Genomic DNA, 21701 nt, shown 5'->3' with positions numbered 1-21701 from the left:
AAGGTCAGTCTCTCCACATTTTGGGTAGACAGCCAAGTTCTTCTTGGGGTAACTATGGCCCCCTGCCGCACTAAACACCCGCTATGAAACCACACTACTGGCCGGGCAGGACAGCTTTTCCAGGGCAAACTCTGCCAGTTGCGGCCACAAATCCAGTTTGGCTGCCCAGTAGTCCAGCGGATCTTCAATGTGGGGTGGCAGGGTGCTGTCCAAGTATGCCACCACCTGCTGGTTCAGGTCCTGCTCCAGGTATAGTTGCTGCTGCTGCTGGTGAGTAGTTTTTTCACTAGGCGGGTGAAGAAAGCTGCTCATCAGCGATTCTAGACTGAAGTTGCTGATGATGGAGCTAAAACTCCTACCCCCCCCCCCACCCTGCCACAGAAGTCATGGCAGAGGAACGTGAGCGCAGAGGGTCCCCTGTTCAGACCTGCGAGAGGATGGACGATGTCGCAAATGGGCAGCGGCCAACTGACTACATAGGATGTCTCTGTAGTAGTTCAGTTTGTCCTGCCTCTCAGCGGGTGTAAAGATGGCCCCTATTTTGGACCGGTAGCAAGGGTCTACATACGTGTGCAGGGCTGGTACTGCCTTTTTGGCAAAGAAATGATGGCTTGGGACTCTCCACCTCAGCTCGGCACAAGCCATTAGGTCTCTGAAAAGGGGCAGAGTCCACCACTTGGAAAGGGAGGGACTGTAGCACCAGCAACTTGGCCAGGAGCACATTCAGCTTCTGTGCCGTTGGATGAGTGCACGCATACTGTTGTCTCTTGGCAATCACTTCGGTGATCGATTGCTGACGGAATGACTGACCAGGAGTAGGAGGAGGAGCAGGAGCATCAGGACCAGCATATGATGGGAAGGGCAGACAGCCTGAAATCGGGTGCGTGCCACTGGGTGAAGCCACGGTTGCTGCGGCAGGCTGGACCACCACATCGGAGCCACAGTTCTCTCAGGACACTTTATGGTGACGCTGCATATGTTGACGTAGGGGCCGTGGTGCCAACATTGGCACCCTGGCCACGCTTTACCTTCTGCCCACACATTCTACATATGGCCATGTTCACGTCCTCCGGCGGCTTAACAAAAAACTGCCACAAAGGCAAGTAGTTTATTTTACCCCCAACACTCCGCACCACTGACTGCTACCGCCACTGCATTCGTGAACCCCTGCACCACTACTTTCTGGGCATGTAGGCTCCTGCGAAGCGGGTGGTCTACCCCGGGCATGTTTGGCTCCCAACCTCCCACTGCTGCCACCCTCCTGACTGCAGGCCACACTAGCGACTTTCTGGCTCCGCTGCTGCTTTATGGGCAAGCTGCCACCATCTTCTCCCGATAATGATGAAGCCCCTAATTCACCCGGCTCCCAAGTACGATCAGCTACATCATCATCATTGAGTACTGTCTGCACGTCACTAATGTCCTCATCAATGGTCTCTGGGTCAGGAGCCTGACCGCTCGCAACAGCTGCTCCCACGCCACCCTCCTCATCACTACTTGCCCGCCTAGCGGAGGAAGTGGCGGATGTCTCGTCTACATCTTGGCTGGCCAGTAGCTGCTGACTGTCCTCTAGTAGCTCGCCCTTGCTGTATAGTGGAGCTGAGCCCACAGCATATAATACTTCTCTGGCTGAGGGAACAGAAAAGGACAGAGGGAGGTTGAGGACAGGTGAGGGCACAGGGCCTGCTCCCGGGCCATGCCAACTAAGGGTTGTGTCTGACGAACCCACCGACTCTTGGCTGGGGATGTCTGATGTCACTTGGGACCGAGTCAACCATTCAAGAACCGCTGGGTTGCTGGTCAAGACACGACCGCTAGATGACACCGGGAGGTCAGGCCTCTCGCTGCGACCCCTGCTGCCACGCCCCCTCACTCTGCTGCGACCTGTGCATGCGCCAGAAATATTTAGGCCTCTACCACCCCCCTGTGCAGGGCCTGGCACTCCTCTGTCTGACATACTGTTAGATCAAATAAATAAAAAAAAGGAAATGAAAACCCCCCAAAAAAGTCTGTAATTTTCTCACTTCACCACACAACGGCTAATAAATCCTTTTTTTCCTCAGTAATACACGCCAAAAAGGGCTTTAAAACGTATAACTGCACTGCTGAACGGCACATATATATTTTTTGCCACTAATAAATGCCAAAAAAGGGCTGTCATTTTCTCACTTCAACACACAACGGCAAATACTTTTTTTGTGCCACTAATACACGCCAAAAAGGGCTTTAGAACATATAACTGCACTGCTGAACTGAAAATAATATATATTTTTTTGCCACTAATACACACCAAAAAGAGCTTTAGAACATATAACTGCAACGCTGAACGGCAAATATATCTTTTTTTGCCACTAATACACGCCAAAAAGGGCTGTAATTTTCGCACTTCACCACACAACGACTATAAAGCCCTTTTTTCCCACTAATACAAGCCGAAAAATTATTTAGAACATATAACTGCACCGGACAAGGGCAAATAAGACATATAAATATTTCCTTGTTATAAACCCTGTTAATGGCAGTATCAAACAGCACTTGCACCCCAATAACAAGAACGGATCCGCAGTCAGTGCCTCAAGGTGTAATAGGATAGTTCCTATTACCCAGGCTGTAAGCTCCTCTACTGAACCCTGTTCTGCTTCAATACTGTGGAATGATTCCTCCCTATCCTTTCCCTGAACTTCTATACAGCAAAATAAAAGTTTTAAAGTCTTTTCTACCACTGTCCCTAGCGCCTGCTGACGTCTCTCCCTGACCTAAGTCCACTGGAAAATGGTTGAATCCAAGATGGCTGAGGTTATTTATAGGGCTGTGACATCACAGGGCTGGCTGGCTGCTGATTTGCTGCATGCATAGCATTGTGGGTGATCCCTCGTTCCCAGAGTTCATTGTTCCATGTCCAAACAAGTGCAACAGCCATTTTAGGAAAAAATGCAATTCGTCATCACAAAGCGATTCGGTGCAAATCAAATTTTTCCTGAAATTCGGATGAAATTCCACTTCGTCAACTTTGATTGGCTCATCTCTAGTTATAGCATAGCAACCATGAACCTATGAGAATATGTAATAAAATTAATTTAATATTATTAGAATCTCGCTTTTATGCGGAATTTGTTTACGGAAATTCAATTTCTTTTACACAAAAACTCAAACAATTCTAAAAAAGATTACAACCAAAAGCACACATTTGGTCAGATGATCCTAAAGATGCTTATTAGAGATGAGCAAATCCTTTGTGATTCAATTCCGACGAATCTCTCAAAATGGTGGCCACCTTTTTGCAGGTCAAGAGACAGAGAAGAAGGCATCTGCCACCCAAAGATAATCATTTGTAGACCATGTTTTAATTCAAAATTAAAATCTCACAATGCAGTGTGTTACCACCGGCTATCACCCATTTACCCATAGCCATCTACGTCACTTTCACTTTGACATTTCTAATGCTGTCTTAGAATTAAATAGCTTGAAAGGTGTGAATACAGTCCTAGGTGACCTCAGAGCATCATACACAACTTTTCAGGGCATTCTAAGCACCTTTGATTTGGGTCAAATCTATTTGCCCCCAAATTGAATCTACTGACTGATTTGTTAGAACCAAAATCAAGAAATTCGCTCATCTCTAATGCTTACCATAGCCTTCTTTCCCAGCATTCAATGCACTGGTGAATGCCCTCCCTGCCCTTTCCAAGGTTGTCCTCAATTGCGTTGAAAGTAAAGTAGGCTGCACTAAGTAATAAAGAACAAAGAGAGTCATAATTTACTCTGCCAGCTGAAAATGGAAACTTGATGGATTCCAGGTCAGGAAATGTTCCAGAGTTGTCATATTTGGAGATATATTTTAGTTAGTCCAAACTTTTACTAGAAGATATAGACATAGCTGTATTTCTCTTTGGCATCTCTCCAAAGTCCAAATAAAGAGAGCAAATTTTAAAAGCTAAATGGATAACCAGATGCTATAAGCATCAATTTGTAGTAAAAATTCTGCATTTTCTTTCACCAACTATGCTACAGGTTTTTTATTTACCCAGCAGAAAAATATAGAAATTTACAGCATTTTATGACATTTTATGTCATTTAACATTAAAGCAGCACAGATCAGGTAAAGTGCCGTCTTACTTTGACAGTTTCAATTAACTTATAGATTTCATTCTTCTTCCTACATGAGAATTACTGCCGGTATTATGTAGCTATTTTACTTGCACACTTTCTAAGTAACAGTTTGAGTAATTTGCTTCCTAATGAAATCGGGAGTAAATAGCTCACAATTCATACCCCGGTGTCATTACTTTATCAAATGCTTTCTGTTTGCATACAAATTACTTCAGACTTGACAAGCCTCTTAGGAAAGATTGATGTTACTCATGGAAAAGTCTGGAGAAAAGTTTACATGCTGATATGTAAAGCAGGGAAGAATATTTTATTTTATGAGATAATGTTTTGGCAGCTGCTTCATCTTCTTTCATTTTATGATGTTACACATAATCATAGAACAGTGTTAACTTTAAAAAATAATCTAGGAGGCTTTGAAACTTAATCTGAACACTACAAATTTAAACACATAATTACATATTTATTAATGTTATAATAAAAAGACTCACCAGATCAGATCTATCAATGGTTTGGGCAACAGTCACAGATTATGGCATCTGCGATATGTTTTGCAACTTTTTGCACTTTTTTTCTGTCTTTTAAGTGGCTCATAGCTCACAGCAATGGACTGTTGCCCTTACTTTTCCAGTAAAATGTTTTTCTACAACTTAAAATTCATTTCTCCCTCAATGACCACAAGGCACCCAGGCGCTGAGACAGCAAAGCAGCTCCATGATGCTCCCTCCACCATATTCACGGTTGGGATGAGGTTTTGGTCCTGGTGTGTAGTGTTCTCCAAACATAGCGTTGTGCATGCATGGCCAAAAAAAAAAAAAGTTCTACTTCTCTCATTTCTCCGTCCAACATTTTCCCAAAAGCATTGTGGAACATCCACATGGTCTTGGGCAAACCTGTAATTGGCTACAATGCTTTTTGGACAGCAGTGGCTTCCTTCCTTCAAAATGCTATGTTTGGAGGAAAAGGATTACTGCACAATCTGACGTTATTGAGCTGACCATGCTTTTTTACATCAACAGTATAGTCTTTCATGTAGACCTTTTAGAATATTTTGGGCATTCTTTTGTTGTTTGTTCTTTAACAACATTATAGGTTTATCTGGTTTCTTATCCCTTGCCCTGACTAATAGTTTGCATATTGAGGCATTCATTTTGGTTCTAAATTTCATGTAGACCTATAGCCATAAGTGTTAGTAATTTGTGAAAAGACTGCACATATGATTTAATGGAAGTGGAAGGGTACAACAAGCAATGAGGTAGTAAGGGTATCTCCATAATTCAGGAATTTTAATATATATATTTTTTTAAATGACCAGGACTGGCAGTGAATGATTTATATCTGCAATATATAGCTGGCTATAAGGCTATTTTTATTGTGCTGGTGGTATTTCTGATGAGATCAAGATCTATGTGTGCCTGTCCTAAATTAGTCCTTAGCAGTCTTATAGAAACAAACAATACATAATTGTATGTACTATATACTGTACCCTAGGTAAAGTATCATCTTCACATAAATATGCTGTATTATCTGGTGAAGATGATGATAGGATTGATGGCCTTTTGTTGTGTATAGAAATAGCACTATACAAAAAGAAGTGTCCAGCGTCTTGAGGATACAAAAATGGGGCAAACAAAAATCCATAACCGTACAAGTAGCCAAAAGACAGTCCAAACAATGCTTATGTGTTTTGGACACAAACTGTGTCCTTATTCATAGCAGATACTGCAATGAATAAGGATACAGTGTCTGTCCGAAATGTTTAAGAATAGTTTGTACTGTTTTTTGGCTACTTGTACAGTTATGGATTTATATCTGAATAAAGCCTCAATTTTTGGATCCTCAAGATGCTGGATTCTTTTTGTATAGTGTGTTTTGCTCACAAGCAGAGTCTGAGCAGCAGGGATCCTTGAAGCATATGAGTGATATTCGTTTATAGGAATAGCACCCTTATTAGTTATTGTCTATATTGTTACTTTGACTTGTTATTTTTTGGAAAGATAAATAATGTAAAGCCACACACACTGCAGTTTTAATGGCCTCAACTATGCTTCACATTTTTACAAGGACTCCGGAACCCACATGTTGAGCAGAAGTATTTTCTTTACCATAGAACCACCCTGCTTCTTTATTTTAATTAGGAGAGGAGTAATTTCCATTTTCTAAATCTCTATCCAATTGCCTATTCTTTTCCTTGGTTCCAGATCTGATGAGGGTAGATAGGTCTACTTGTACTAAAGTGTGTGTCAGCAGTGCACATAATGGAAAGATTTCTGTTATCCATGTGAAAATAACAATGTTTACTGACGTCTGTAGTGACTTTGGAGATTCAATGTCAGTTCTAGGTTACCTGGCTGAATAGCATTTCATTTTTTTCTACAAAATATGCTTCCCAGAGTGCCTTATAACATGCCTGATAAAGCATGCACTGCATTGGCATACTAGTACCAAAAATACCCATAAACTTTGTCAATTTAATACTTATTCAAAATCATCACAATACCTAAAACTGATAAAATAAATGCAGTGTGAGTAGAGCCTAAAGGCGCCGACTAGTGTTGGGCGAGTATGCTCGGCCGAACACTAATTTTACTCGAGCATCGCGATGCTCGGCACATTGCGGTGTTCGGCCGAGCGTGATTCTCGAGTCTCCTCCCCAAACGTTTGTTGGCTGTTACGCAGCCAATAAACGTGCAGGTAAGTACTGCCATTCACCGTAATGCAGTAGCCATGTTAGTTACTGGCATTACAGTGATTGTCTGGCCAGAACGCATCATCGGGTGCTATATAGCACCCGATGACACGTGTTCAGCTCAGTCTTAGTCAGGGAGAGCTGTGCTGAAGAAGGGACAGATAGTGTACAGAGTGAAATACTAATATTTTTATTGAAAAAACTTGTTAGAGACCCAAAAGTCCTTTTAAAGACTATTGTTGTATCTGGCAGCAATATAATTATTAGTGCAACCTGCGCTAAATTGCGTGGAATTGTTAGAGACCCAAAAGTCTTTTTAAGGACTATAGTTGTGTCTGGCAGCAATATATATTTTTAGCGCAACCTGCGCTAAATAGCTTGCAATAGTTTGGCTGCTGCAGACAGCGACATTATATGCGCTACATTTCCTGTGTAACTTGTGCGCAGCCTAAAAATATCTGTGACATCCAGTGGACTTTTTCCGTAGATGGTTTCGGCTGCGGACAGTTACATTACCACACTACATCTCCTGAATAACGTTTGCGCATCCTAAATATCAGTAACATTCAGTCAAATTTTTTTGCTGCTGGTGGCAGCGACATTACCTGCACTACATCTCCAGTATAATGTTAGCGCATCCGAAATATCAGTGACATTCAGTGTAATTTATTTTCGCTGCTGGTGACAGCGACATTATCTGCGCTACATCTCCTGTGTAACGTGTGCACAGCTTAAAAATATCTGTGACATCCAGTGTACTTTTTCTGTAGACGGTGTCCGCTGCGGACAGTTACATTACCTGCACTAGATCTCCTGTATAACGTTTGCGTATCCGAAATATCAGTGACATTCATTCAGTGTAATTTTTTATTAGCCGCTGGTGACAGCGACATTACTTGTGCTATACCTCCTGTCTGTATAACGTTTGCGCATTCTAAATATCAGTGACATTAATTCAGTGTAATTTTTTATTAGCCGCTGGTGACAGCGACATTACTTGCGCTTTAACTCCTGTATAACGTTTGCGCGTCCTAAATATCAGTGACATTCATTTAGTGTAATTTTTTATTAGCCAGTGGTGACAGCGACATTACTTGCGCTATACCTCCTGTATAACGTTTATGCAACCTAAATATCAGTGACATTAATTCAGTGTAATTTTTTATTAAGCAGTGGTGACAGCGACATTACTTGCGACATACCTCCTGTATAACGTTTGTGCATCCTAAATATCAGTGACATTCATTCAGTGTCATTTTTTATTAGCCGGTGGTGACAGCGACATTACTTGCCTATACCTCCTGTATAACGTTTGTGCATCCTAAATATCAGTGACATTCATTCAGTGTCATTTTTTATTAGCCGGTGGTGACAGCGACATTACTTGCGCTATACCTCCTGTATAACGTTTGTGCAACCTAAATATCAGTGACATTAATTCAGTGTAATTTTTAATTAAGCGGTGGTGACAGCGACATTACTTGCGACATACCTCCTGTATAACGTTTGTGCATCCTAAATATCAGTGACATTCATTCAGTGTCATTTTTATTAGCCGGTGGTGACAGCGACATTACTTGCGCTATACCTCCTGTATAACGTTTGTGCATCCTAAAATATCAGTGATATTCATTCAGTGTAATTTTTTATTAAGCGGTAGTGACAGTGACATTACTTGCGCTATACCTCCTGTATAACGTTTGCGCATCCTAAAATTATCTGTGACATTCAGTGTACTTTTTTCATAGACGCTGCAAACAGCGACATTTTCTGTGCTACATCTCCTGTTTAACGTGTGCGCATCCTAAAAATATCTGACATTCTGTGTACTTTATTTGTGCATACACTTACAAAACCTGCGCTACTGTACGTGTGACATACTTGCAAGCATATATACCATTTAATATGCGCAAGGCGAGCAGTAAGGGACAGGGAAGTGGCCGTGCTGCTGATGGTGCACGTAGAGGTCGTGGCCCTGGGCGCGGCGAAACTGTGCCTGCTGCCAGAGCACAAGAAACACACTCATCCACGATACCTAGCTTCATGTCCCAGTTTGCAGGGCGGCGCAGGACATCACTCTCGTCATCACACCAGTGCGACCAGGTGGTCGGTTGGATTGCAGCAGATAATGCTTCCAGTCCGTTAAGCACCACCCTGTTTTCCACAAAGTCCAGTTTCAGTAGCCAAGAGTCTGGTCAACAGAATCCTCACCCTGATCCTTCTTCCTCCCACCATGAAGAGTCTTTGCAAACAAGTGATATTCCGAGGAGCTCTTTTCATCGCCATTTCTTAATTTGGGCCTCTCGCCAAGCCCGCTTGAAAAGGGACATGAGGAGATCTTGTGCCCTGATTCCGAAACTCTTGAGCATCCACAGTCAGAAAAAGATGGCGGTGGGCAATGGCAATTAGTGTTTCACAAGGTGGATGAGGATTAGACACAGTTGCCAATAAGTCAAACGCAATTAGGGTCTCAAGAGGTTGATAATAAGGATGAGACACAGTTGTCAATATCTGAGGTTGTTGTTAAGTCAACAAGTCAGGAGGATAACCAGAGTGAGGAAGTAGAAAAGGAGGTGCTGGACCAAGAAGTCACTGAACCAACCTGGGAAGGTGGCAAGCTGAGCGAGGATAGCAGTACAGAGGTGGAGGGATCCTCAGCACCGCAACAGGTTGGAAGAGGCAGTGGGGTGGCAAAAGGGAGAAGGCGGGCACAACCAAACAGGCCCACAACTGTTCCCTGGTGCACCCCTTGTGGCAATCTCCCTTGCCAAGGAGTAGGTGTTCCGCAGTCTGGTGCTTTTTTGAGGAAAGTGCTGACGATGAAAGAATTGTCATTTGCAACCTGTGCCGTACCAAAATGAGCAGAGACATGAACACTTGCAACCTCACCACCACCAGCATGATCCACCACATGGGATCAAAGCACCCTAATAGGTGGTCCAAACACCTCAGTCCACAATCAATGTCTGCGGGTCACACCACTGCCTCCTTTACCTCTGTGTTACGTGCTGGCCAATCCCCTGTTCAAGACACAGGCCCGGATGCCTCCCACCATGCACCTGGACCTTCGCAAGCACCATCAGCTAGCACATACACTTCTGTGTCCCAGCGCAGCGTACAGATGTCTATACCCCAGGCCTTTGAACGAAAGTGCAAATACCCAGCCACCCACCCACAGGCCATAGCACTAAATGTGCACCTTTCCAAATTGCTGGCCCTGGAAATGTTGCCATTTAGGCTTGTGGACACTGAGGCTTTCCGCAGCCTTATGGCTGTGGCCTTCCCGCGTTACTTTGTCCCCAGCCGCCAATATTTTTCACGGTGTACAGTCCCAGCCTTACACCAGCATGTGTCCTGTAACATCACCCATGCCCTGACCAACACAGTTATTGGGAAGGTCCACTTAATGACTGACACATGGACAAGTGGGACATTTCCCTGACGGCACACTGGGTGAACGTTGTGGAGGCTGGAAGCGAGTCATACCCTGGGATGGCACAGGTGCCACTGACGTCAAGGAGATGGGGGCCCTACTTCCATCAGGGTTTCCACCACCACCTACATTAGTGGCTGCAACCCCCTTCTTCTCCTCCGCCTTCTCCTCCACTCCCACCTCTGAATTCTCATCTTGCAGCACCAGTCAACCATCAGTCGTGCTTAAACTGATCTGCTTAGGTGACAAACAGCACACCACAGCAGAGCTGTGGCAGGGCAAAAGGGACCAGACTGAGCTGTGGCTCTCGCCACTCAACCTACAACCAGGCATCGTTGTGTCTAATAATGGGCATAACTTTGTGGCAGCTTTGGAGCTCGGCAAGCTCATGCACATACCATGCCTAGCCCACATGTTCAACCTAGTGGTTCAGCGGTTTCTCAAAACCTACCCCAATTTGCCTGAGCTACTGGTGAAGGTGCGCCGCTAGTGTGTCTATTTCTACAAGTCATCGACAGCTTCCGCTGGTCTGGCAACGCTGCAGCAGCGCTAGCATATTGCCAGCTCACCGACTGTTGTGCGAAGTGAGCACGCGCTGGAACTCCAAGTTCCACATGTTGGCCAGGCTTTGTGAGCAGCAGAGGGCAGTAGTGAAACACCATATGCAACATGGTCATCGCCTTTCCAGTCAGCTTCCGCTCTTTATAAGCGACGAGTGGGCATAGATGTCTGACCTCAGTGAGGTTTTACGCAACTTTGAGGAATCAACACAGATGGTGAGCGTCGATAACGCTATTATCAGCGTAACCATCCCACTTCTGTGTCTACTCAAATGCTCGCTGCTCACAATGAAGGTGGATGCTTTGCATGTGGAAGAGGTGGAAATGGGGAAGACATTACGCAGGGTGATATCCAGACCACCCTCATTTCGTCTTCCCAGCACGAATTGGATGATGATGAGGAGGAGGAGGAGGAGTTGCCTCCGCTACAGAGGGTAGTACCCATAGCAGGTTTATTCCATCTGTTCAGCGTGGATGGGCAGAAGAGGAGGAAGAAGATGAGGATGAGGAGATTGAGAGTCATCCTCCTGATTAGGACAGCAAAGTCTTGTCTGTTGAGACTCTGGCACACATGGCTAACTTATGCTAGGCTGCCTTTCCCGTGACGCTCGCGTTGTACGCATTTTGGCCAACACCGATTACTAGTTGTTCACTCTTCTCGACCCCCTCTACAAAGAGAACTTCTCATCTTTCATTCCTGTGGTGGAAAGGACAAGCAAAATGGTGCAATACCAGAAGGTCCTTGTGGAAAAATTTCTAGCTGACAACGCTGGCTACAAAGTACGTAGTTCCTTGGCCAACCGAGGAGGGGAGACGAGGGGAACACACAGTAGTTCTGACAGAGGCAGGGCAACACTCTCCAAGGCCTGGTACAGTTTTATGACACCCCGCCAGCACCCTTAACCTGATGCGCGGCCTAGTGTCACAAGGAGGGAAAAATTTGGGAAGATGGTGAAGGAGGACGTAGCATACCGTGTCAGCGTCCTCAGTGATCCCTCTGTGCCTTACAACTATTGGGTGTCCAAGCTGGACACGTGGCAAGAACTGGCGCTCTACGCCTTGGAGGTGCTGGCCTGCCCTGCCGCCAGCATTTTGTCAGAGCGTGTATTTAGTGCTGCTGGGGGCATAATAACTGATAAGCTCATCCGACTGTCAACTGAAAATGCTGACCGGTTGACTCTTATAAAAATGAACAAGGCCTGGATTGCCCCTGACTTCTCAACTCCACCAGAGGAAAGCGGATGAACATGAATGCACTCTAAATGTGGCTTTTATGGTGTATTGGATATACTGTATTCCCTTGCACCCATTCCACCACTAAAAAGGGTATATGATTTAACCTCCCTTTTCTTGTCCTCCTCCTCCTTCTCCATCATATCAACATGCTTATTAGGCTGCCCTCGCTCCAAAGGTTTTAGAGGGTGAGCTCAGCAGCAGGCCCTCGCCCATAATGTTTTTGAGGGTCACCATCAGGCCCTCAACCATAATGTTTTTGAGGGTCACCAGAAGGTCCTCACCCATAATGTTTTAGAGGGTCACCAGCAGACGCTCGCCCACAATGTTTTTGAGGGTAACCAGCAGTCCCTCGCCCACAATGTTTTTGAGAGTCACCAGCAGGCCCTCAACCATAATGTTTTTGAGGGTCACCAGCAGGCCCTCACCCATAATGTTTTTGAGGGTCAACAGCAGACCCTCGCCCATAATGTTTTCGATGGTCAGGTCAGCAGCAGGCATTCGCCCTTAATGTTTTAGAGGGTCAGCTCAGCAGCAGACCCTCACCCCTAATGTTTTAGATGGTCAGCTCAGCAGCAAACCCTCACCCCTAATGTTTTAGATGGTAAGATCAGCAGCAGGCCCTCGTCCCTAATGTTTTAGATGGTCAGATCAGCAGCAGGCACTCGCCCCTAATGTTTTAGAGGGTCAGCTCAGCAGCAGGCCCTCGCTCCTAATGTTTTAGATGGTCAGATCAGCAGCAGGATCCTGCCCCTAATGTTTTAGAGGGTCAGCTCAGCAGCAGGCCCTCACCCCTAATGTTTTAGAAGGTCAGATCAGCAGCAGGCACACGCCCCTAATGTTTTAAATGGTCAGATCAGCAGCAGGCACTCACCCCTAATGTTTTAGCGCAGGGATGGCCAACCTGAGGCTCTCCAGCTGTTGCAAAACTACAACTCCCAGCATGACCAGTCTGTCTACAGCTATCAGCCTACAGCAGGGCATGGTGGGGGTTGTAGTTTTACAACAGCTGGAGAGCCACAGGTTGGACAGCCCTCTTTTAGAGGGTCAGCTCAGCAGCAGGCCCTCGCCCCTAATGTTTTAGAGGTTCAGATCAGCAGCAGACCCTCACCCCTAATGTTTTAGATGGTCAGATCAGCAGGCCCTTGCTCCAATAGTTTCTGAGGGTCACCAGCAGGCCATCAATCATAATTTTTCAAGGGTGTGTATGATGCCCTCCTTTATGTATAATAAAGGGTGTATTGGAGTGCCGGTTGCTTGTAATTTTTGGCAGCCCTTTCACTTAGTGCATAGGCTTTATGAGTGTAGAAGTCCCACTACCTGAACAATTGTACCACAATGTGAATGAGGCCCTCCTTTATGTGATATACAGGTTGTATCGGAGTGCCTCTTCCTTGTAATTTTTGGCAGCACTTGCACTTTATATACAAGTAAATATACAGGAAAGAATGTTTCGTAACAATTTTTCCTCGAAAAACGATTTTATCTTCGGTTTTGTGCGTATTATTGTCAGTCTGTAAAAGTGGCGTAATACTCGGACAACATTGTTCCCAGCAGCGACCTGGGAGTCCAAGATGCATCCAGACATCCTCCCAATGCTGTTCCCGAACCATTTCAGTGGTGTTTCCATCAATTTCTGACCTTTTCCTGCGAACCAGACACCCTCCCATCTTCAGAACAGGGGGTGCCTGGTTTAATCCTCGGGTTCTCCCATTGACTTCCATTGTGCTCGGGTGCTCAGTAGAGCACCTGAGCATGCCAAGGTGTTCTACTCGAGCACCCAAGCACTTTGGTGCTCGACCAACACTAGCGCCGAATGAATGCTCTTTTTTGATAATTGCTTGTTCTTCAGTGTAGGAAAGAGCTGCATTTACAAGCAGTGATCATCTCCACTGTATGGGTATGACCTCTGAATCCAGAGTTTTGTTGTATACTTCTTTCTCCCTGTACCAATCCTTTGAAATCAGCTTATAGTCACAATCTTTTCAAGAAAATACAGTAACCCAAGTCAGAAAACTCATTCAAGTAAGGATTAGGGAGGCAGAAATAAGCCATTTACCCAGCTTCACCTTTTCCTTTTGGTTGAAGATTTTCTGAGTATAAAACAACAATAATAATAATAATAATAATAATAATAATACCGTAATATATGTTGCTACAAATCTTTGCCAAATAATAAAAATGATCAGTGTATGATAGGTACACAAACACATGTTGCTCTATACTAAAGTTCTATTATTAAGTTATCAGTAATTGTACTGAGCATTTGGTTTCCTATCTTGCCAGTTAAAGAGAACATTGAATCCAAAATTTGATATCACGGGTAAACACTAAATAGCTGTTTCCGGCTCAATAGAAGCTGCTAAATCAGCAGCGAATCGGTATACTGCTATATCCTTCTCATTTACTGGTTGACAGGTTTTGAAAAACTGCTCTTTATATCCGATGACAGGATATTTGCAGATCTCCTACAGCTTTGTATAAGATTTCCGTGTGTTCAAGCTGGTAAGCTTCAGATGATGTCTGACGTTATCACAGATATTGTAAAGACCTCAGTATTTCTGAGAATAGTGCATGGTTGTGACCCCTGCATTTGGCAATTTATATGTATTTGAGTTCAGTAAATTCATTTTAAGTGAATTAGGTCAATAGTGTGGACATACCCTTTGCATTAATGTTGGCCAAACTTGCCACTTTTAGTGGGACCAGCCAACCATTTAATGTACAGTGTATAGTGGCCTCCTGACTCTCCTCCTATGACAGACATCAGGGAAGATGATCAGGGTGCTACATTTCAACTTGCCCTATCCTCAGAGATTATACTGTACACCATCATGAGAGGTGTCTGACAGTGTCATACTCCCTTCTCCCCTTTATAGCACACGTTGAGCTGAGCATGCATGTGGGGATACTTTGGAGGATTACTTTTTGGCCACGCAAGCATTTGACAGACAGTTATTGACAGATGGAACTTGTGATGATACTGGCAACCAGACATCTCACATATATTCCTCATGCTTCCTCATGTAATGTCATTTTGAGCTGGCTCTATTTAAAAGGGTTGTGCAAGAATGAGGGGTCCCACTTGGCTTGACCTATAAAATGAAGCTTACTTACCTGCTTCCCGGCGCTGACTCCCCTCTCCTTCTCCTCCATGCCTGTGATGTTCCACTGGGCTCCCCCACTATAAACATCCAGTTTGATATTGCCGCAGCCAATCATTGGCCACAGTGGAGACCGGATACCCTTGCATCATGTGACCATTTGTCATGCTGTAAGAGGAGCCGATTACCGCCACGGCCAGTGATTGGCCGAAGCTATGGCATGCTGGATTTTAAAGCGAGGAAGCCCAGCAGAGCATCACAGGCCTGGAGGAGAAGGAGTGGGGAGTCAGCGCCGGGAAGCAGGTAAGTAAGCTTCCCTTTAAGGTGGTTTAATTTTTTAACCTAGTATGAGGGGCAGATTTGGCATTTCTGGGTCTACAAGCAAAGCTATGTCCAGGGGCCGTCACTCTGCTAAGGTCCTCCCATTACACCACTAAGCTCTGCCCTATCACACTGGTAAGCAGGCGGTATGTCTTCTCCTTTGCTTGATTTGCACGGTGGTAAAGTCTGCCACTGCCTAGTATGACACATTCTTCACAGTTAGGGCAGTTTGTTGGGGATCTTGTTCATTTTTGACAACTAGAAGCTCCTAAAGTTAGGGTATTTTCACTTATGGAAAAACAGAACCCGATGGTGGATAGCACATGTGATAAGATGGCTGTGTACACAACATTGTAAAACTTATAACCATGTTCATAAACCTCAAGTTAATTGAATCTGCTTCATAATTATTTCCTGACTTATTGGCAGCCACTGAGATGGTGATTATTTGTAATTGAGACTTACAATAAAGATGTGAAAAACAAAGCTGTTTTTAGCTTCTGGAAATGATTATATATTTTTGTCATGTATTTTAGTGAACGATGCTGTGTATGTTTTTGAAAATCTGTGGAAATTGGTGCAAAGGAAAAATGGAGTAGTTTCCCATTGCAACCAACCAGATTACTGCTTTCATTTTCTATAGGGTCTCTGAAAAATGAAAGGTGATGTCTGATTGGTTGCTATGGGCAACTCCTTCACATTAGCTTTGATCTAGTTTTCATAAGTGTGTTCTGTTCCCACAGTTCCATCTTTCTTCATTCATCTAAAAGGGAATGCAAAGCATAGCACACATACTTGTCAGCTGTCTCTAGATGTGTGGGCTTTGTTTGGGAATATTTGGGTTAGAAAATGCTAATGCTTTTTAGTTGGAACATACTGGGAGTGTACTGAAATTATCAATATTTCCAAAATGATACATCATAATTCACATATTCATTTCATGACGTTAAAACTGATATAAATTATATATATTTTTATATATATATATATATATATATATATATATACACACAAATGCAGATAAAGCCGCAGCACAGTCAGATGGTGTGAACAGGGTGCAAATCCTCAAGGAAGGCAGGCTTCTCCTCCACTATAGACACATCCAAAGAACGAGGCAGCACTCCAAATATAGCGTGAAAGGGTGATGACCCCAAACTTTAATCCCCAGGCAACGTTTCAGCCTACTCAATGAGGCCTTTGTCAAGTATATATATATATATATATATATATATATATATATATATCTTGTATAAAATAGAGCAGCACTCCAAGATTAAAGTAAAGTAAAAGTAAAAAAGTGAGGTTGTTTTATTCCCCCAATGGTGTAGGTTTTTATAAATATATATATATATATATATATATATATATATACACACCTAAAGAATTATTAGGAACACCTGTTCTATTTCTCATTAATGCAATTATCTAGTCAACCAATCACATGGCAGTTGCTTCAATGCATTTAGGGGTGTGGTCCTGGTCAAGACAATCTCCTGAACTCCAAACTGAATGTCAGAATGGGAAAGAAAGCTGATTTAAGCAATTTTGAGCGTGGCATGGTTGTTGGTGCCAGACGAGCCGGTCTGAGTATTTCACAATCTGCTCAGTTACTGGGATTTTGACGTACAACCTTTTCTAGGGTTTACAAAGAATGGTGTGAAAAGGGAAAAACATCCAGTATGCGCACAACCTTGAGGCGGATAGGCTACAACAGCAGAAGACCCCACTGGGTACCACTCATCTCCATTACAAATAGGAAAAAGAGGCTACAATTTGCACGAGCTCACCAAAATTGGACTGTTGAAGACTGGAAAAATGTTGCCTGGTCTGATGAGTCTCGATTTCTGTTGAGACATTCAAATGGTAGAGTCCGAATTTGGCGAAAACAGAATGAGAACATGTATCCATCCTCTGATGGCTACTTCCAGCAGGATAATGCACCATGTCACAAAGCTCGAATCATTTCAAATTGGTTTCTTGAACATGACAATGAGTTCACTGTACTAAAATTGCCCCCACAGTCACCAGATCTCAACCCAATAGAGCATCTTTGGGATGTGGTGGAACAGGAGCTTCGTGCCCTGGATGTGCATCCCTCAAATCTCCATCAACTGCAAGATGCTATCCTATCAATATGGGCCAACATTTCTAAAGAATGCTATCAGCACCTTGTTGAATCAATGCCACGTAGAATTAAGGCAGTTCTGAAGGCAAAAGGGGGTCCAACACTGTATTAGTATGGTGTTCCTAATAATTCTTTAGGTGAGTGTATATATATATCCTATATATATTATATACAATACAATAATACCGTAGTTGGAAAAAAAATTGATAAGAAAAAAAAAGAAGATAAATAGCTTCAGGTATGTGAATGAGCACAGAGTGCACATCTCAGCCATTTGAAGTATAAAGTGGCAGAGAGTATAAAGTGCTAAAAAACAAAGCAGTTCTTAAAGGGTTTGTCCATGCCATAGCAACAGTTACTGTAAAGGATATCGGTTATACTTTCCTAACCTCTTGCATGCTTATTGCCAGCTTTCATGTGATGAATTATCTTAGTTACAGTAACTGTGATTAAAACAACTGTTAACATGGAAAATACACAAAAATAGTCAGTTCTTCCATTACAACCTCTCTGGGGGGTTGTATTCCCCCTGTAACTGGGGCTACTGTCATCCCCAGATACGCAGCAGTACATTTAAAAAATGTTAAATGTTAAAAGTTAAATGTCACCCAAAGGTCTTGTACTTCCTAATGAGGACACAAAGTGTAAAGTTTAAAAAAGAGTAAATAAATAAAAAATAAAAGACAAACAAAAAAAAAATATTAAAAATTCCTCCACATGCCACAGTGCAGCTTCTAGGTCTGCCTCCCGCTTCTATAATACATACATCCCACATATCAAATTGACAATTATGGAATGGGGACATACAGTATATATATCTTTAATCCTATAGTGTCTCATATTGCAACTAAAACTAAGAAATATATACTGTAAATGTGCCCCTGGAGAGCAGTCCTAACCCCTCTTCCTTCTCACAGTGTTGTGTCTAGCTGTGAGACTACTGCCCACTACTGTTTGGGTAATAGGAGACAAATAATATTCAAGGGGTTGTCAAGCTTTGGGGACCTAGAAAATGAATGGAGCTGGCAGTGGCACGCTCAACCGCCACTCTATTCATTAGGAGATTTTAAAGGGGTTCTCTGGGAATAATTATATTATTTCTGCTTACCATCACTTTGGTCCTCCATGCTGCCTCACGCATGTCCATGTTCTGGTCTCCATGAGGTGTTTACATCTGTTGCAGCATGGGCATGCTCCGATGCAGCCAATGACTGGCTTCAGCGGTGACTTTCTGCTTGTGGCCACTGCTTGTGTCACCACTGAAGCCAGTCATTGGCTGCAGTAGAGCATATGACAATGCTCATGCTGCAGCAGATGTAAACTCCACTCTGGAAGCAGAAACATGGACATGCGGGAGGCAGCGCGGAGGACCGGATTGGCGAGAAGCAGGTAGATATGAGTCTTCTGTTTACAGAGGCAGGCTGAGGGTACTTGCAAGAAAATCATTATTCCCGCAGAACCACTTTAAGAACCCCCTTCTTGTGAACAGTGGGGCTCCAAACGGTCATACACCCACTAGTCAGATGCTATAAGTTAGGCCTGGTTCAAACTTGAGCGTATTTGATACGCGTGTTTTACGCGCGTTTTTGTCCGACGTTTTCACAGCGCATTTTTGGAAATAGGATACGTGCGTCGTACGAGCGTTCTTGCGATTGACCACAGAGGCGTACAATAAAAAACAGAGGTGTTACGCGCGACAATACGCCCCAAAGAAGCTCCTGTACTTCTTTGGGCGTAGGGCGTTTTACAGCGCGTTCGTACGCGCTGTAAGACGCGCAGGTGAGAACCATGCCCATAGGGAAACATGTTTTTTTCCGCCTGTTGAGCGTTTTACAGCGCGTAGGAACGTGCTGTAAAACACTCAGGTGTGAACCAGGCCTTAAAGACAACCCTTTTACATGTCAGTTTAGTACACAGAGCTCACATAAAGGGTCAAATTGCAGGGTCTTCTATTCCATCCAACAAAGTTCCTCACAACATTATATATGCTACATTGAAACAAAAAGTAACAAAAAAAGGCTACGACCAGAAGGGGTTAAATTTATCATTCTCCACATATGGAGGATTTTCTATTACTAGGTAACTGCATTGTTCTTCCATATCTAAAGCCATTACACAGCTGTGTTACAACTGTATATTCCATGGTCTATGAGGAGGAAAGAATATATTATTTTAAGATATCTGAAATGAATTGTTTGCTAATATTACAATCACCTTTTGCATTAACGCTGCCTGCCTGTTTGTATAACCTTTTAAAGCAATTGTTTTTGAGCCGCAAGTTCTGTAAATAGTGGAGCGGCAGCGTTTTACAAATGAAAGGGGTTGGATGCTATTCAGTTGATGATGTAAAACAAGCTCTTAGAGATGGCTACAAGGGTTGTCAAATAGAACTGGTGTTTTGCTGAACAATAAATCCAGTGCATGACCTAACCTGACACATTTAAATGCCACCTATATAGAGGATGGTCAACTAATAGCACAATTACCACAAAATCTAAACTGAATTTGATCTCATTTTCTTCTGGTTTGTACAGGAGGAGACCGTGAGCGAATGACTGCCAACCATGAGACATACCTTCTTATGGCCAGCACGCAGAATGATATGGAAGACTGGGTGAAGTCTATCCGCAGAGTCATATGGGCACCATTTGGAGGAGGTGAGTTTTGCATCCCATCAGAATAATAAGAAGTATCAATACAGCACAGGAGTTGCAGTGAGTGACCTTAGAGGGAATTTGTCATAAAATGTTTTATTTAAATCTAGTTTTTATGTCAAATATTTATTTTAAGAATCTTTGATTGGTATTTTCCATAGCACTAGCTATATTTTCAGAAATAGATGATCCGAAGTCAATTCGTTAAAAAACTTTGTAATACTGTTTCCGTGTACAGCATTAGAATGTACGGTATGCGTTTCATGCAGGAAAAGTTTGTCAAGGCCGAAGTTGAGCAAGACTTCGGTAAATGACTTTGGTATTCCTATCTGCATATTTAAAAACATTAAAAGAAGAGAAAAAGGAAAAAGGAGGCAGCGCCTCGTGTGTAGAACCTTACAAATGTAGATAATATAAATACACTGATTTTGCTTACAAGGTGGGGTTGTGATGAGTCACAACACCTATGGAACGCCTTGCTGCATTTTTCCCGTCCAGCTTGCGGGGAAGTCTGCGTCTGCTGCCCAGGTCTGTGCCCTTATCCGTGAGTCACAGTTAATGGGATTAAGACCGCTCAGTGCGGCGCTGATGCAGAAAGGACTCTGTACTATAATGTTACCAAACCGGTAATCTTTTATTCAAAAGTCTACGCGTTTCAGGGGCGAAAGGCCCCCTTCATCAGGACAATAAAACTTCTACATGCAAAGAAAAACATTCTAATATAGGAATCCGATGTCAGCTTAGTTACTGAGGCACCCGCCAGTACCGAAGTATCCAACTTCGGATTCCTATTTTAAAATGTTTTTAAATATGCAGATAGGAATACCAAAGTCATTTACCGAAGTCTTGCTCAACTTCGGCCTTGACAAACTTTTCCCACATGGAACACATACATTCTAACAGTGTACACGGAAACAGCATTACAAAGTGGATTATCTTTGAACCCTAAACCCTACCCACTGTACTTACCACTTGTGAAAAGTGGCATGATAAGTTGCAAATGATGGAGCAAATATAGCTTGCACCATGATATGAGGCTTTTTTACACCACAATAGTAGCATAAAACCTTTGGCAGTGCATGTGCCAGTTGCCATGGAGTGAACCATCAAACCAGGTTGTCTTGGCCAGGCTATTTAGATGCAGGGCTAGGACAGCAAACCTCAACTTTGTCTTAGGTAAAAGAAATTCCACGCCAAGACTTCCTTTCTGTATGGGCTTTATAATACAGGTGTGACTATTCCTTGTGCACTCCCTACAATTGCACCATTGGCAGTATATTCTGCTAATAACTTTTGTTTATCTGATCATCTTATTAGAAGTTTTTCAAAGATCTGTATTAGGACCCATGCCTACCATGCACCATTTATACTGGTGTCTTCTCATGTTGTAAAGAGGCCATCTGGGCACCAGGACCTGAATCAGATGTCAAACTCTGGAGGGACCCCTATTGGTGCAGTCCTGCATTTTACATCAG

General features: G+C 43.4%; 1 protein-coding gene across 3 annotated transcripts in view; it reads left to right on the top strand.

Moving 5' to 3' along the window:
- The window catches only part of ARHGAP24 (Rho GTPase activating protein 24), a 748539-nt gene that overhangs the window by 603538 nt on the left and 123300 nt on the right, over positions 1-21701 (top strand). For all 3 annotated transcript variants that reach the window (XM_040417986.1, XM_040417985.1, XM_040417988.1), the window contains one exon: positions 20107-20229. In XM_040417986.1, coding sequence (XP_040273920.1) covers positions 20107-20229 — 123 coding nt within the window. The remainder of the gene's footprint in view (positions 1-20106; positions 20230-21701) is intronic.

Source organism: Bufo bufo, chromosome 2 (assembly GCF_905171765.1).
Source record: "Bufo bufo chromosome 2, aBufBuf1.1, whole genome shotgun sequence".
NCBI lineage: Eukaryota > Metazoa > Chordata > Amphibia > Anura > Bufonidae > Bufo > Bufo bufo.
The sequence above is the reverse complement of the archived record's forward strand: the minus strand, read 5'-3'. Positions and strand labels throughout refer to the sequence as shown.